General features: G+C 49.0%; 1 protein-coding gene across 1 annotated transcript in view; it reads left to right on the top strand.

Annotated features, from left to right (window-relative positions):
• Positions 1–2,340: 2,340 nt before the first annotated feature.
• The window catches only part of WFS1 (Wolfram syndrome 1 (wolframin)), a 23,352-nt gene continuing 8,797 nt past the window's right edge, over positions 2,341–16,895 (top strand). The window contains exons 1-3 of the mRNA XM_015424293.1: positions 2,341–2,424; positions 12,206–12,288; positions 14,711–14,855. Coding sequence (XP_015279779.1) covers positions 2,412–2,424; positions 12,206–12,288; positions 14,711–14,855 — 241 coding nt within the window. The 5' untranslated portion in view covers positions 2,341–2,411. The remainder of the gene's footprint in view (positions 2,425–12,205; positions 12,289–14,710; positions 14,856–16,895) is intronic.

Raw genomic sequence — 16,895 nt, 5'->3', positions numbered from 1 at the left:
GGGGGGCGTTGGAAGAAGAGCCTGGGGGAGGGGGGGCGCACGATGTCCGAACCAATGTTCCCTCTAAGCGGTGGGGTCTTGTGAGCAAAAATTCTACTTTGTGAGCTACTGGCATGACAGTTGTGAGCAGGAGATTTGGCTGCTGCATCAATCAGTTTGCTCTGGAGCCCCATCCCTTCCTGAGCTAAGGCAGAAATGTGTGAGCCGGAGGCTAAAAAACTGTGAGCTAGCTCACACTAACTCAGCTTAGAGGGAACCCTGGTCCGAACCCCTCTTTCCCGGGTGATGGGCGCTGGGGACGGAGAGGAGGCTTCTGCTTGGGGCACCGCAACGCCGTCTTCTTCGGGGTGGGGGTGGGGGCAATGTTCCCTCTAAGCGGTGGAGTCTTGTGAGCAAAAATGCTACTCGGTGAGCGCCTGGCCTTAAAGTTGCAAGCGAGCCATCTGGCTGCTGCATAAGTTAGTTGGCTCTGGAGCCCCGTCCTTCCTTAGCGGAGACGAAAATGGGTGAGCCGGAGGCTAAAAAACGGTGAGCTGGCTCACACTCACTCAGCTTAGAGGGAACAGTGGTGGGGGGCCACTCTCTCCGTTCACCGGTGCCCCCCCCCAGAGCGGTCTGGCGTCGCTCCAAAGTTCTCGGGACATTCTAGGGGGAGGGTGGGGAGGTAGGGTAAGGGGCAAGGAAATATAAAAGGGGAAGGTAAAAGGGCTAAATTGGAGCTGCGGTGGCTCAAGTGGTTAAGACGCTGAACTGCAGGCTGTGGAAGGTCGGTAGTTCAGGAGTTCGAGACCCGAGTGTGCCGCATGACGGAGTGAGCGCCCGTCTCTAGTTCCAGCTCCTGCCAACCTAGCAGTTCGAAAGCAAGAAATTGCAAGTAGATAAATAGGTACCACTTTGGTGGGAAGGTAACAGCTTTCCGTGCGCCTCGGTGTTTAGTCATGCCGGCCACATGACCACGGAAACGTCTTCAGACAGCGCTGGCTCTTCGGCTTTGAAACGGAGATGAGCACTGCAACCCTAGAGTCGGATTCGACTGGCTTTCGAGCAAGGGAAACCTTTAAAAGGGCTAAAATAATGACTCAGTTCATAAGCAGTATAGCGATGAAAGACTCTGGGTTTTTAAAGAAGAAGCTTGGAAGATCTCCTATCTTGGGTTTTTAGTTAGTAGTGGCTTCTTTGCTTTCTCCCGTACATGTAGTTCCCTTTCCCTCTTTTTCTGTTAGTGATTTGTGGTGTATTAAAAAAAATCAATAAAAAATTCCCCTCTGGGGGAAACAAAAACGAAACCAAAGCAAAGTTCTCGGGACAGTGAGACGAGCCCCCCCCCCACCGCAGAAATGCCAGTCGTCGGCTGGTGGTTTCCAGTTCGCCTCCTCCAACAGATGACGCTCGGGGTGTGTCCTGAGTAGGGTTGCCAAGCCTGGGTTGGAAAATACCTGGAGACTTTGGGGGTGGAGCCAGGAGAGGGCGGGGTTTGGGGAGGGGAGGGGCCTCAGCAGTGCCGGATTTACGCATAAGCTAAATAAGCTACAGCTTAGGGCCTTGCAATCTGCTGGGGCCTCGAATAAAAACACAATATAAAAATGATTTCAAATATTAAAAAGGTGTATATATTTTAATTTTTTCTGAGACCAGCTGATGTAATTTTAAAAAGGAGGGGGCCTCTGGGTTTTGTATAGCTTAGGGCCTCAGCAAGTCTAAATCCGGCCCTGGGCCTCAGCATAGTACAATGCCACAGAGCCCACCCTTCAAAGCAGCCATTTTCTCCAGGGGAGCTGATCTCTGTCGGCTGGGGATCAGTGGTAAAAGCGGGAGGTCCCCAGGCCCCACCTGGAGGCTGGCAACCCTAGTCCTGAGACATTCAGGAGCCGCAAAAGAGGGCTTCTTGCACCCAGCTCTGCTTCCAGAGCAGCAAAAGCCCGATCTCTGCTGACCTTTTGGAACTTGCACACAGGTGTTAGGAGCAGGACACAACCGTTGTTGCAGTGGGCACAGAAGTGTGCACTGCTTATTTTAACGGGTGTGCCAGGCCTGCCGCATCAAGCAGGGCCAATTCAAAACGCTGAATAAGGAGGTGGTTGCCAGAAAAGCATTTTGTTCTGCTTCAGAGGATGAATCAGCTTTCTCTCCCCGTTGGGCCTCTGCCTCCATGAACTCCAGTGAAAAACGTTTCTTGGTGCTATTTGCACTTTCTCAGAAGCAAAGCCAGCCTTCCTGTTGATCCCATGTTTACAACCCGTTCTTCTGTGGTTTATATATTACAAGCTTTGCTTCCTTGGCCTGTGCGGGCTAACCCCAGCCTGTCTTTTTCTTCTTCTTCCTAATCTGCATCAGAAATGGACTCTGCACAGGAACTTCCTTCCAGCCCCACTTACGCTCCCCTTGGAAGGTCTCAGCTAAATGCTGCTGCTATGGAAAGCCAAGGTGAGGAAACCTGAAACTGGAGCCCCGTTCTGGAGGCTACCTTGCCTCATCTCCTTGTTCCATTCCGGGCGCCGGGCCATGGGAACAAGGGAGAGGGTGAGTGAGCTGGGGGCGGGGAGAGAGCCATGGGCTGTGAGTGTCGTGCGGAGTTTCCGTCATCACAGGGTGCCTTCCGCAGAAGGTGGCAGAGGCCGAGGGTTGCCCACAGGCTGTTTTGGAATCCAGTTATACCCCCAGCTGATGTGAGCCTGATGTCCTCAGCGGGAGGATTGCTCTCTTCGGCCCCGGCTTCTCTTTCCCCCTCCTCTAAAGGAGAGGCTGTTGGGGGGGGGGAGTTTTTGTCTGCTGTGCCTGCCTGCTGTAGCTGTGGTGAAGCCAGTCATTGCCTGGATTGGAGACCACCCGGAGCCTCAGGAAAGTGGCTCTGGGTTTTCCAGAGGAAGAGCAAAAGCCGGGTTTTGGAGCTAAAGGCCTATTGGCTCTCTTACCACAGAGGTCTTGGCCTAGTCCAACATGGCGGTTCTTGCCTTCTTACGTGCACCCTAGGACTGCCATTGGTCTGCTGCACTAGCGGCTGTCCTGATGTTTGCCGGGGGGGGGATCCCCCTGTGGATGTGGCCAGTGCCAGTCATCTGGCCACATCAGTTGTCCACCCACACGTCTTCATTGTGCGTCTTCTGATTTACTGTCTTTGGAGCGACAACCGGAGTACAAATGTCACTCTTCAGTTTGGTGTCGTGGTTAAGTGCGCGGACTCTAATCTGGGAGAACCGGGTTTGATTCCCCACTCCTCCACTTGCACCTGGCTGGATGACCTTGGGCAAGCTGCAGTTTTGATAAGACCTGATCTTGAAAAAAGAGCAGTTTCTGTCAAGACAAGAGCTCTCTGAGCCCCGCCTCCCTCACAGGAGGGTGTCTGTTGTGGGGAGGGGAAGGGAAAGGAGTTTGTCAGCTGCTCTGAGACTCCTTTGGGTAGTGAAGGGCCATGGGGGATAAATCCAATCTCTTCTTCTTCTTCCGTAAGTATATGTAACTGAAGAATGACGGGTGCCTTGGTGATCCTAGACCCCCTATGGAGCAAGAATGCTAATACTTACTTCCATGGAACACGCTGAGGGTGGGATGGCAGGACACCCGAATATCTGTGGGCCCAAACCCTGCAGGGTGTGCTTGTGAAGGTGCTGGTTTGTTTGTTGAGGGGAAGGTTACAGGCTGTGCCTCTGCAGTCCAGCCGTCGTTTCAGCTTGCCTCTGTCCCTTAGGCGGAGAATTGGCCCTGCATACCGAGTTAGAAGGATGTCGCATGCCCTGTGTCACATGCATGATGCTACAGGTTGCCTGTTCCTGACCCACGGGCTAGTTTTTGCCTGACATAGAACCATAGGATCACAGAGTTGGAAGGGGCCCGCCAGGCCATCTAGTCCAACCCCCCTACTCAGTGCAGGATCAGCCTAGAGAGCATCCCTGGCAAGTATTCGTCCAGCCGCTGCCCACCACCTCCCGGCAGCCCATTCCACTGTTGCACAACTCTTCCTGTCAAAACGTTTTCTCTCCGATCCAGCCAGTACCTTCCTGGCTGACTGAGTTCCATGCTGCTCCGTTTCTGCCTTAGACGTTCTGCAGTGGACACGCCTTCCTTGGCAGCAAAGGCCAACTGGTTAATCTGATCTCCTCATGTGATCATAACAGCTCCCCCCCCCCCCCCCCCCCGCTTCTCAGCTGGTTGTCGGTTTAGTTGCATGTCCTTTGTAGTAAGAATGAAGAAAATATCAGGTATTTAATTAGGAGACTTACTCCAGTTTTGTAAAGAGACCCATAAGAACAGGTTGAAGCACCAAAAGTAAAGGCCCGAGTTTGGGTGCCCTCATAGATTTCGTGGGTGGCCTTCTCAGGAGCAGTTCCCTCCTTACGGGCTTCCTTGCCCAGGGAGCCTCTCTCCTGACATCTAGCAAGTTGGGAGAGATTCACTTGTGCAGAAGGCCTGTTTGGCAACAGGAGGTGAACAAGAACTGGCTGTGGCGGGATTGGATAGGATCCGTTCTCTCTGGTTGCTTTGGTGTGTTTATTGATTATGAGCATTTGAGGTGCTGGTAAAAGCCATGCTGAAAGTCCTGTGTGGGGGTTATGTTTGGAAACAGTTAGATATCGACCCGTCCTGTTTTTGACCTTACTATCAAAGTGTCTTTGCAGAAGTGGTGTCTCCTCCGCACTCGATGTGGTAAGGGGTGTGTGTGTGTGTGTTACCAGGAACAGCTGGTGCCCTACGCATTTGATTCCAAGTGATGTCTTTAATTAGAACGCCAGTCCTGAATTTATCGCAGAGAAGAGGTGCCGGTGTGAATGCAAAACTATGTCCCACTTAAGGCAATGGTTTGCAGAATCTCCCTGCCTTAAATCTGCTTACAGATACGAGCTCAGCTGTAAAAAAGTTGCTCGATTCCACACAGAGAGTCCTTGGAAACTCCAGCAGCTGAAAGGCAGATCGGTGAGAAGAAGAAACTCGCCTGGCTGTCTTGTAGATGGTTTGTGTCGAAAGCCCGATGTCTCACCCTTTCCACAAACATATGTAATAGCACTAAGAAGGTGTCCTTTTAAAATATAGTCTCTGTCTTGCTAAATATTGCTTTAGCTGCATAGCATAGAGAAAAGCAGAAAACCTTTTGGAATTGCAGAAATGCGAATAGGCATGTCTTTCGGGTGCCTGATAATATTTCCTTTTCTGGAAAGAAGGCTTGCTGTCACAATTGGTGAATTCTTTAAAAGCCTAATGGAGCCCTTGGAAATATGTTCTTTGCTATTTTTAATATCTTCTCCTCCTCTTTGCTCCCTCCAGCAAGCAGCCTTTTGTTTGAGAGGCATGTGTGTTATTTGCAGACATGTTTTCAGAAGGAGCAGATACTTGCCAGCTCTGCTGGTGCGAGATGTCGTGAGATGGTTTGGATTCTGAAGACTGAAACCTTAAAAGGTGCTTAAAAGCACCTCACTGAAAACAGAAAATGGTAGAACGCTGAGTAGGTTGTTATAGTGGTTTTTAAAGTTATAATGTTATATAATTTCCCTAAAGATTCAAGTATTTGAATCAAGCATTGTCCTTTATATTTGCAAAACATGCCCTTTATACTACATTTTGGTAATTTCACCTTTTATTCTTTTCCCTTGCCCCTTTTCTGTATTCTGTATTCCCTCAAAAAGTTCAAAATAAAAAAACTACTACTCTAATCTGTTATTCCAGATGAGAAATAAAGTAAAGAGGACATATGGCCGTTCTGGGGGATTGTTAAGAGTACGGATGTAAGAGCTAAATTAGGTTAGCCTATGTAGTGAGATAAGAAACCAATATCCCTGTTAAGTCCTGGGGATCCCATTGTTCTGAGCGTTGTAATAACCTGCAACTCAACAGTTTCCCTTTCTAGTCTGTTCCTGAAGTCCCTTTGCAACAAAACAGCTACTCTGAGGTCACCCACTGAATGTCCTGGAAGTGTTCTGCAGGTTTCAGATTTGTGTCCATTTATCCTTTGTCATAGGGCTTGATCTGTTTGACCTATGGAAAGAACTGAAGGACATTGTCGGCATGTAAAGGTATATACCGTGTTAGAAGATGAGTATGTGAATAAACCTGAGAGGGTATAGTTGATGTTGTTGGGTCCAGTGATTGTTTTATCTGGGCGTAAGGGGCAGCAAAGTTGACATCTGGGTTAACTGCAAGCTCTGGTACCAGTGTCCATGTTCAAATGAGATGCTGCATTATTGTGGGTGAGGAGTTGTTTGAGATTGGGGGGCTGTCTGTGCATTAGAAAACGTCCCTGTTCCCCCCCCCCCGTACTTGTGAATGAGAACTGTCATTATCCAGCAGAGGTTGTAAGTCACTGATGATACGTTGAACTGTTTTGAACTGAGAGCTGTATGTGACCAATAGTGGTGTTCTGTTATTGTCTCTTCGGGGCCCATCTTGGCAACAGGTGTTCTCTGGGTACCATTATGGCTTTGTTGCAGTACCCAGAATTAGGTGCTGTTTGCAAACTCCGCTGATTACCTGGCCCTTGGTCCCAATACGAGGGACTTCTGGTAGCTCTGCTGGATGTCTGGACATCAGGTGAAGTCAAGAGGAATGGCTAGTGCCGTTGGTGTATATTGCTGGAGCCCACGTTCAACTTTTCTTTGGCAAAGAATGAGACTGGCGAGGAGCTGGCTCCCCTTAAAGATGCAAAGTACAGCTGTTCCTTTCTTGAATGTTAGATTAGATCCAGGAGGTAGGAGGAGATCTTCAGTCCTGGGGAGGCAGTGTTGCTGCCCGTTTGTCTTGCAGTGGGAGAAGCTGGTTCAGTGCGCTTCAGTAGTCACAGAAGAGTTGGCACATTCTCCTGAAAGTGTGTTCAGGGGTATACCAACAGGACTGAATTAAAGCGGTTCAACCGGCATGTTGTATTTAAAAGTTGCTTGAAAGAGGGCAGGCTGACCTTACCACCATAAGCACCCCATTGTTCCTCTCTGGGCTTCTGCATATATCTTCCCTATGATGAGTTTCAGGAGTGCTCTGCCCCTCCTGTCTCATGCCATTTTGGACATTACTCAGAAAAAATATATATATTAGCGCTGATTCTCCCACCCAGCAAATTGTGAGAGAAACTGGAGCAACAAAAGGCTTCCAGATGAACTGTGGATCTCCTACCACACATTGTTCACCATGACTATAAAGTCTCTAGTACTGCGTGCCTGGAATTACACGTATGCACAATTTCTTTTGAGTGTGGGAGGAGATTAAATGTCAAGGGGAAGGATGTTTTAGCATTTAATAAAGAAAACTTGCATTTCAGCTTTCTCTCCCTCTGTGAGCAAAGCATATAAATTACCCTTGTCAGTCAGTCAGAAAATAAATTAGGCAGCAGCGAGGATTCTTGAGAAAAATGCACAACTTGTGGTTCCAAATGGGGCTTTTTCTATGTAAAACTTCTTAATGATCTACTGATAAAGTAGATAAAGTAATACCCGTTGTGAATGCCAATGAATCAAGAGCCTGTTGGACATCTGTGTGAATAAGAACCTGCTGTCAAGCTGAACTGACAAGAAACACAGTCTGACAATAAGGGGGAGGGACCTGGGGTGAGTCTGCGTGGCCCGAATGCGGTCAGGGGAGCAGTCCTGGGGAAGGGTGTTCCAGTGAGACAGGAGAGTTGGAGGGAGTCAAGAGAAATGGGCTCCCACAAATCCCCCATTGTATAATTTCCAAATTTGTATCCTACCCTTTTTCCCATTGAGGCTTTCAATACAAATTCATGAAAGGAACAGGCAGCTGTTTTGTTCATGATCTCAGTAGCCAAATCGCTCGCTGACAATGTCGATGCCAGTGAGCTCACAAAATAGAATTTTTGCTCAGCTTAGAGGGAGCCTTGATTGCCAGTCCTGTACAGCCTTTCAGGAAGGCTGGTGGCTGCAGAAGACTCTCTCCATGTGGTTACGAGCCTCCTCGGGGGCCAGGCCTCGGTCTCAGGCCATGCCGGGGGGGGGGGGAATTTCACCAAGTGGGTGCTCTGGGCCGAAGTGAGTGAGACGCAAGGGAGCAGGTATGCAAGGCCTGAGGTTTTTGCCTTGAACTTGTAATTGCTCTTGGAAGCTGCTGCCATCTGTTTCGTAAGAACTGGAGGCTTCTGGAGCTCCAGGTACCACAGACTTCAAAGGCAACCCCGGGGAGAACAGATTTCAGTAGCTAAATCTGGAGCCCCTGGGGACTCAACGATCTTAAAACCGGAAAAGAAGAGGGGCAGGCCTGAAGCCGGAGCCTAATTAGCAGGTTGGCTCTTAGAGACGAAAATTCAGGAACAGTTCAACGCAGTTCATACCTGCCCCTTCAGAGCTGAAGTAAACGTGATCTCTGACTTCTAGACAGTCTTGTGTTGGGGAACTGACATTGCCAAACGCACCAGGGCCCAATTTGGCTCAGAAGCATGGCTGGGGGGGGGGCCCTTCGGGCTTCAGCCTTCACCTCTGCACTTTTCCTGAAATGGCCCTATTTGCCCTGTGCCTGACACACACAGATGCACCCCGCCAGTAGCCATTTCTGCTCAGGAAAATGATGCAGGGAGGAGGCTGAAATCCCCCCCCCTTCCTGCACTACCAAGCCAAATCGGGACCCAAAATCTTAGGGATGTTAGTTCCTCAATGTAACGCCTGTCATATCTAGTTGTGGACAACTGTTTCTGCTAATGTCTCCCAGGGGACTGTTGGAACGTGTTGGTTAAAAGAAAAGTGGACTCTCTGAACTGTCTCTTGGAGTGTGTGTGTAACTTGCCACCAAGTCTCTTCCGCTACGAACTGATGGCTTTTGAAAACATTTTATCATTGACAAGATTGCTCAGATCTTGCAGACTGAAGGCCGTGGCCTCCTTTGTTGAGTCGATGCATCTCATGTTCGCTCTTTTGCATAACTACCTAGTAGAATGATGAGGCTCTTCTCTGGTAATTGTTGCATTTCTGTTTTATTCCCCCCCCCCCCGCAAATGGGAGTGCCTGTGGGGCATATGCAGCTGGCTTGGCATTTGTTTCCTGCACAAGAATCTTTCTCAGAAACCTAAAAATAGCCTCTGGGATAGCTAATGTTTGGATTCAGGAGATCAGACCTCCTGTATTACTAGTCCTTGGCTTAGAGAGGCGAGAATCCTGTGAATTAGAAGGTATATTGAGGGGCATGGTAGACCCTATGAGAAATGCGCAACTGCCTCCAAAAGTGATAGTCGCATTCTCTGGTTCTTCACCCCTTTGGAGCGCTCAGTGCAAACTTGCCCATCTCACATCCCTGGCTGTTGCTGGTGGGAAGGGTGGAAAATGTGGAAATCAGGCAAATCGGGATGGGGGTAATCTCTGCTAGGCATTACAGAAGGGAAGTGGGGAACCAGATACACAGCTCTCGCTTTTGACAGCGGTGATGTTTGAGTTTAGTTCCGATTTGAGTCAAATAGTATGAAATAAAAAATGGCATTTTAAATTCTGTCTCTGGAAAAAAAACAGGCGCTTAAACTCGGAGGGTTTTTCAAGGTTTTGGTGGAAACCTTGTTCTGGGCATCAAAGCATGGATGCAGGTAGGCAAGGAGTGAAATAGCCCAAAGACAAGGACTGAAGTTCCAGAAGGACAACGTAATATTTATGGGGCAAGAACTTCAGAGACAAAAGCAGGGGAAAGGATCTTGGTCTTCAGGCCCCCGATCATCCTCGTCGCTCTTGTCTGCACCCACTCCATTCTGTCCACATCCTTTTTGCAGTGAGGCCTCTAGAACTGCACACCATACTCCTGGTGCAGCCTGACCAATGCAGGGTACAGTGGGACTATGACATCTTGCGATTTGGATGTTATGCCTGTTGATACACCCCAAGATCGCATTAGCCTTATTTGTTGATGCGTCACACTGGCTGCTCCTATTTAACTTAGTGTCAGTCCGTACCCCAAGATCCTGTTCACACACACTGCTACCCAGAAGTGTATCCCGCTTAAACCACTCAGCCACAGTCCTGGGCAGAGCTTCACACACAATTGTCTACTTCCATGCAGAGACAATTATCCTTCTGAGTCTGCCCTCGACCCCCCTCTGAAAGGAGAATGGTCGCTGGAGCAGCACTCCCATAGGCTAAGGTGTCGAAACAGCCCAGTGTCTGTTTTGCCTCTGACTGGCAGGACAGTTTTCTGTCTGCTATGGTGCCACATTAGGTAGGTCCTGCACTAGCTAGTTAAGTGAGCAGAGAGTTTAAAAAGTGATGCAGGAGAATGTGCTTTTTGCCAAAAGAACTGTCAAGTCATTACTTCAATGGAGACAAACTATTGGCCACTGTGAGTCTTGGGCTGGTGTGGCAGGAAAGGAAAGCTGAAGGTGCCTGCCCCTGCACTTGTCCACTGAGTATCTAAGAACATCAGAAGAGCCCTGCTGAATCAGACCCATGGTCGATCTAGTCCAGTATCCTGTCTTACTCAGTGGCCGTCCAGTTCTTCTGGAGACCCCACAACAGGGCACAGAGGCCGAGGCCTTCCCCTGAGGTTGCCTTCTGACTCTGGGCTTCTGAGGTTTAGTGCCTCTGAATGTGGAGGTTCCCTTTAGTTGCCATGGCTAGTAGCCATTCACAGACTTATCCTCCATGGATCTACCTAATCCCCTTTTAAAGCTGTTTATCTGTGGCCATCACTACATCCTCTGGCAGTGAATACCACATTTTAATCACTCTCTGTTTAAAGAAATATTTCCTTTATATCAAGGTTCTGCTGTGAATGAGAAAAGGGTGGCATTTCTATGTTTACTTACCTGCAAAGCCAGGTTGAAACAAGGAAAGGCGTTGGATCTGGCCTGTAGACAAAATGAGGCAGCTATGGGGGTGGAGGGGGGGCTCTGAGGGACTGAGTACTGTCCAGTCCCCCCACTCTGGCTTCTCCTGGAGTCTTCGTATGCCCCAAGCTCCCACGAGCAAACAAAAAGGAGGGCACAAGCTTTAAAATAAAGATTGGTAGCGTGTGAAGCGGTGTTCTCTCCAAAGGTCTCTTATTTGGAAACCTGCCAGACCAAGGCTGTACTTACGTGTCAGGTAAATGGAGATCACATTTTCTTAGATATTCGACTTGACAGACAAGACATGGGTGGAGATGAATGACAAATGTTTATTTAACAGAAAATAAAGTATTTAATGTGTAGATAGCTCAGATATATAAAGTAAAGCTGGTTCTCAAATAAAGTAAGTAACTTTGAAGGAGGATTGCTGCAGCCTCTTTGACCAACTTATTGAAGAAATAAGCTCATAAAAGCTGGTGAATCATGACAGCTTCCCCCAGGACTTTGCAACAGCTGTGCTAACTTTAAAACCTTGAAGAATCTAAGCTGGTTATACAGTGGATGAGAGTAAGTAAATATATCCGGAAAATCTGATTGTCTCACATGAAGCTGGGTGTGGAGGAAGCAAGTGTATGGGTTTTTCAGAGGTGCGGCAATCTCTGTTAAGAAGCGAGAAGATGCATTTCTTTCAAAGGCTATGAGCAAACTCTTGTGTGTCTCATCCCAAGAGCTAAGAAGGTGACCTTTTCAAGTATGCATTTGTTTTGAAGACTGACTGTTCATTGGGATGAGTCAGAGCTCATGCGGTGCTGAAACTGGGCCCTTAAAAGTAAACATGTATGGGGAGTGAAGATTCTTTGACTCTTGTGGGAGGAAAGGGAGGAGTTGCAGAGCCTGTAGAGCAAACGTCTGGTATGTCAGTGTGGAATAGGGCGATCTCAAGACAACCTCTCTACACAATCAAAATCCCTTTCAGCTGGCCGTGGTATCCCACAGTGCCAGTGTGGTGCCTGGGACAGGCAAGGTTATGATTAGCCTCTTCAGGTGGGGCAGCCGTGCTGGTCTGAAGCAGCAGAACAAGGTTTGAGGCCAGTCAGGCACCTCTAAGGCCAGCAGAGTTTTATTCTGGGTATAAGCTGTGCGGGCACACGAAAGCTTCTACCCAGAATTAAACTTTGTTGGTCTTAACCAACTGGACTCAAACTTTGCTCTATGATTAGCGTTTGTCAGTCATATAAAATAGCGCTAGAATAGTTTTTTGGCAGTGAAAGTGGCAGAACAGTCAAGGCGATTGACTGGCATTGGAGGAAATCGTCCTCTCGGCAACTCACTTGGCTGTTTATAGGGCCCGATCCACGGAGCTGGATGAACCGAAGTGGTTGTAAGTGGTGCTGGGCACAAAGCTCCTCTTCATGTACCAAACTGTCTGTGAAGCACAGAGGTCTCTCTGACTGGTGTGTTGTTGTTGTGTTTTTGTAGACGCCACAAAGGAGGAACCAGAGGCACTCTTTGAGGAACTGCTTGAAAGGGCAAAAGCTGGGGAATCCAAAGCCCAGGCAGAGGTAACATGTTCCTTCTTTAACGCCGGGTCTTGGAAAATGTTGTTTGTTATCGTTCTGAAGACTTACGCTGTCTAACTTTACAAGGAATGTTGTGCCGGTTTTTCACTGCAAAAGTTGCCACGCCCAGGGACACACAGGTCCTTGTGAAAACATCCGTGCTCTGCTGTTTCCCACATCTTTTCCTCCCCCCTTCAGAGACGCTCCCCCCGTCATCTCCCGTTTGGGAGGGGGGAAGAGCCCCGTGTCTTACTGGGGCCCGGGCAAGGAGGTTCCCCTTCTGCACTGGCAAATGACATTCGTGGCCCAGCTACGTCTCCGACCCTGTGGAGTTGCAGATCCCTCCGTGGGGTCAGAGTGTGGCTGGCCATTTGGATTCACGTTCCATGGGCGTCCTGCACTGCCACGTTCATCCTTACCCACATTTTGGCTCTAAATTTGCAGTACTGGCTGCAAGCCATCTTCCCCTGTCCCGTGCCTTCTTGCAAATGCTCTCGTAGCTTTTCACAAAGAAGGGTGAAAGTCAGCGGTGGGGTGGGGGTTGTCACAGGAGATGAAAATGTTCCATCTTCCACAAGGGTAGAAGCAGCAACTATCTATTTGCAGGCTTTTTCAGTAGCCCCTTTAATCTTATGGAATAGGTTCCCAAGGGATATTAAAGGAGCCACATCCCCTCTGCAGGTCCAGAGGAGAGGAAAGATAACTGAGCTTTTTAGGAGGGCTTTTGACTCCTAGGAAGAGTGTTTTAATATTTCGGCTTTTGAGGGCCCATCTACTTGGATTTTAGAAAATTTGTTATGGATGGCTGTCTGATGTTTTTGTATTGGTTTTACTGCATTTTCAGTTTGTTTCATGAAATAGAATCATAAAATCACAGAGTTGTGTTCTTCTTTTAATTCATTATTACAATCCAGATTCCAAGCTTTTTGGTAAGAACGTTTTTTCGAAAATGAGTCTTGGAGTAGGAATTTATAAAGGGCCGAAATAAGACCCCTGTTTTGTGTTTGAAACGTCTTGATTATGAGCTCCATTTCCGTGTGAGGAAGTGAGATGATCTTTGAGATCTTGTGGAGTTCAACTTTTGAGGTCCCATCTGCTTGGATTTTGGAAAATTTGTTATGGACGGCTGTCTGATGTTTTTGTATTGGTTTTACTGCATTTTCAGTTTGTTTCATGAAATAGAATCATTGAATCACAGAGTTGGAAGAGGCCATACAGGCCATCTAGTCCAGCCTCTTCCTCGGTGCAGGATCAGCCTAGAGCAGCCCTGACCAATGTTTCTCCAGCCACTGCTTAAAGACTGCCAGGGAGGGGGAGCTCACCACCTCCCGAGGCAGCTGATTCCACTGTGGCACAACTCTGACCATCGAAAAGTTTTCCCTCAGATCCAGCCGTTATCTTCCCGCCCTTAATTTAAACCCATGATATTACGTCCTCTCCTCTGCTGCCACCAGGAACAGCTCCCTGCCCTCCTCTAAGGGACAGCCCTTCAAAGCAATCATGTCCCCCCTCAGCCTCCTCTTCTCCAGACTGAACTTTCCCAAATTCCTCAGCCTTTCCTTGCAGGGCTTGGTCTCCAGGCATTATACTATTTGGGCAGCCATTTTTCTCCACAGATCTTATTGATTATAAAATAGCTTGCTCCAATCTGCACCGAGGGTAGTGCTTTCTCCTAGGTGAGAGACAAGTGTCAATAATACAGAAAGTCTCTGTCGGGAAGTATCTGCCCCGGAGATGTCCCCTGGCTTATCCGTCATTCGCACTCTCCCTGGGGTACCCTGTGGACTACAGTGCTGTGAGGGGAGGGTCAGGGCTCTCTGATAAGAATCCATCCCACCTACAGCCCCGGGAGTCTCTGGGGAAGGCTGTGACAGTTAAACATGCGTAAAACCAATATAAATGTGTAGTGTTGCCCTCTGCTGACCCCCTCATGGTATACCAAATAACGGCCCATTATGGTAAGAAATGGGCCAGATGTATGAACTTCCTGTTCAAATCGAGGTGTGTGTTCAGGTCCTCCCTCCGCTGAGGGAGGGAGATTGTATTGAACCCACCAAGGATGCTGGGCACCCGTGGGGGAGGGATGGCTGAGTGGGGCTTTGGGGCTTTGAGCACAGAAGGCCCCAAGTTCTGTTCTGGGCCTCTCCAGGATCAGGAACTCTCCTTCTCTGCGCGAGACCCTGGCAAGCGTCTGCTGGTCAGAGTAGGTGATGCTCAGCTGGATGGGCCAGACCACGGTCAGGATCTCTCTTGGGCAGCCTCTCATCTGCCTCTGGGACGTAAGGCTGTTGGGTGTCTTGCCACCCTTCAAGTGGTTCTTCCCTTGTTCTTCCTGAGACAGCCGCATTGGTGTGTAATGCGGCTACTTTAGCTCTGTGGGAGCAACGATGCGAGCTGCATACACAGATCTTGTTCTGTTTTGTAGGTGGGGAAGTACTACCTGAAACTGGCTGAAGACCGAGATGAGGAGCTGAACAGTTGCAGAGCAGTTCAGTGGCTGGTCCTGGCCGCTAAACAAGGGCGGAGGGGAGCCAGCAAACTGCTGAAGCAATGCCTAGCGGAGCGGAGAGGTATGGCTCCCTTCTGGTCTTTCCCAATATATGTTTATGCATGACCTTTACGCTGAGGTACCTTTGAGGGGGTGGGGAAGCCTATTAGAAGACTGAGTGGTGGGGTCTGTGGGAAGGAAACAGCCATTTTTTCTTTGTGTACAAGGGCTGCCGAGGGAAGGCGCACAGCTGTCAACTACCCAAGGAAGGGAAACAGTTCTCCGAGGCTGTAGTCCTAGGCAGGGGTAATTTTGTAGAAAAAGAGGTGCAGGAGCTCATTAGCATAACTTATTTGCATATGCCACACCCCCTGACATCACTGGAAGTGTGTCAGAAGGCAACACTCACCACTCAGGCTCCACTGGACTGTTTTGGATTGCTAGCTATGGGGGGAGGGAATGTGCAGATTTGCCCTCATAAAGGAGGGAGAGCTTGTACCTGAAGGCGGGCCGGGGGGGGGGCTCTGCAACTTACCTGGCTGCTTCTTGCTCCTCGTGGCCTGACTGAGGGCTGCTGGGAACAGGGAGTTGGGCTTGTTGCATGTGCCCGCCCCCTGGGCTCCTTACTGGTGGAGCTCCGCTCCTGTGCCCTCCCGCAGGAAATGACCCCTGGTCCTAGGGATGCTTTCCTGGGAGTAAGCCCTTGTGAGAGACAGAGCACAGAAATCTACCCCAGCCACAGCGCTCTGGATCAGCCCCAAGGTGCTGAGGATTGGGGAAGGGTGAAAAGCTGAGTGGGGGACATTACGTTAGGAGTGAGGTTTTGAGGGTGGAGAGAGGCCGGTCCCTCTGGCAGGAGGGTGAGTCAACAGTGTGAGCAGATATCAGAGCTACAGTGACCTTTCCCTGCAGCTGGGCCCGGTCTGTCACTTAGTTGTAGCAGTGAACTGCTTTCGTAGGTTGTCGGCCTGCCTGAGGGAGGCACATGCTATGGAAAACCACAACTCCTGGCTTAGTGTTGATATTGATGTCAGTCTGTGTGTTTCTTCCTCAATAAACTTTGTTGCTGTTCATGTTTGAGAGCAAACCATCTAGTGCTTGTCAGCTTACCTTGGTTATCAGTTTGCTTACAGGGCCAGATTGTACTCGCTTGAATATTTCTTGTTACATTCCTGCTTTTAAATTAGTGTGACGACTTCTGTGGGAAGTTGCATGGGATGGAGGAAAAATCCTGGCGAGAGGGTGGGCCAGCCCCCATGAACTCCATCACTGCCCCAGTGACTAGCATGGAACTTAGCTCTGAGTAGACCTGCTTAGGAGTGCTCCAAAGGTATGACTGGGGAGTCCAGGGCCAAAAGCTTGCCTTGCTGGTGTTTCCAAATAGAAGTGATTTTGTGGACATCTGGGACCATCAGGCGACTAGGACAGCAAAAAAAGCAGTCAGCCCCCCGAAAGAGGTTTTAAAAAAATGGTACAGGAATCCTTGTTTGTTTGTGTCATTGTGCAGCCTTACCATGCAACATGCATGTTCATAGTGAAACTGCCAGGGGAGATGTTTGAGTTTTCTGCTCAAGGGCTGTGGATTTCATGTGCAATGAACTGGTCATCTGTGAGGATCTTTGATTGCTTCCTTTTGTTGGCCTCATCTTTGCTTTTTGTAAGGCCCGCTTCTGTGCCGTTCTGTAAAATTATGAAGGTGCCACTTGTTAAGGGAAGTCCTTGTGCCCAGGAGTGTCTGCTGGTGGTCAATAAGGATGCCTTCTGTCAACAACGGATTCAGGTGGGGCGTTGTGTTGGTCTCAAGCAATAGAACAAAGTTTCAGTCCAGTGACACCTTGAAGACCAACACAGCGTGCACACGAGAGCTTATACCCATTCAACTTTGTTGGTCTTAAAAGTGCCACTGGACCCAAACTTTGCTAACGAGAAAGGGCTGGCTGCTATCCGCTTAATCGAATGTGACTGTACAGACTCCACAAGGAAGGACTTGGTCACTGGAGAAGTTTTTATCAGCATTTTCGATTCCTTTGAAATACGTGATAAACAACGCTCCTTCACCCCCCACCCCCCAAGTGGGATAATTGAACCTGGTGCATTTTTCTCTTCCTAAGGCATCACTTCG

Source organism: Gekko japonicus, unplaced genomic scaffold, assembly GCF_001447785.1.
Source record: "Gekko japonicus isolate JY-2015 unplaced genomic scaffold, Gekko_japonicus_V1.1 scaffold2362, whole genome shotgun sequence".
Classification (NCBI taxonomy): domain Eukaryota; kingdom Metazoa; phylum Chordata; class Lepidosauria; order Squamata; family Gekkonidae; genus Gekko; species Gekko japonicus.
Note: the sequence above shows the minus strand (reverse complement) of the source record. Positions and strands in the feature narration are given on the sequence as shown.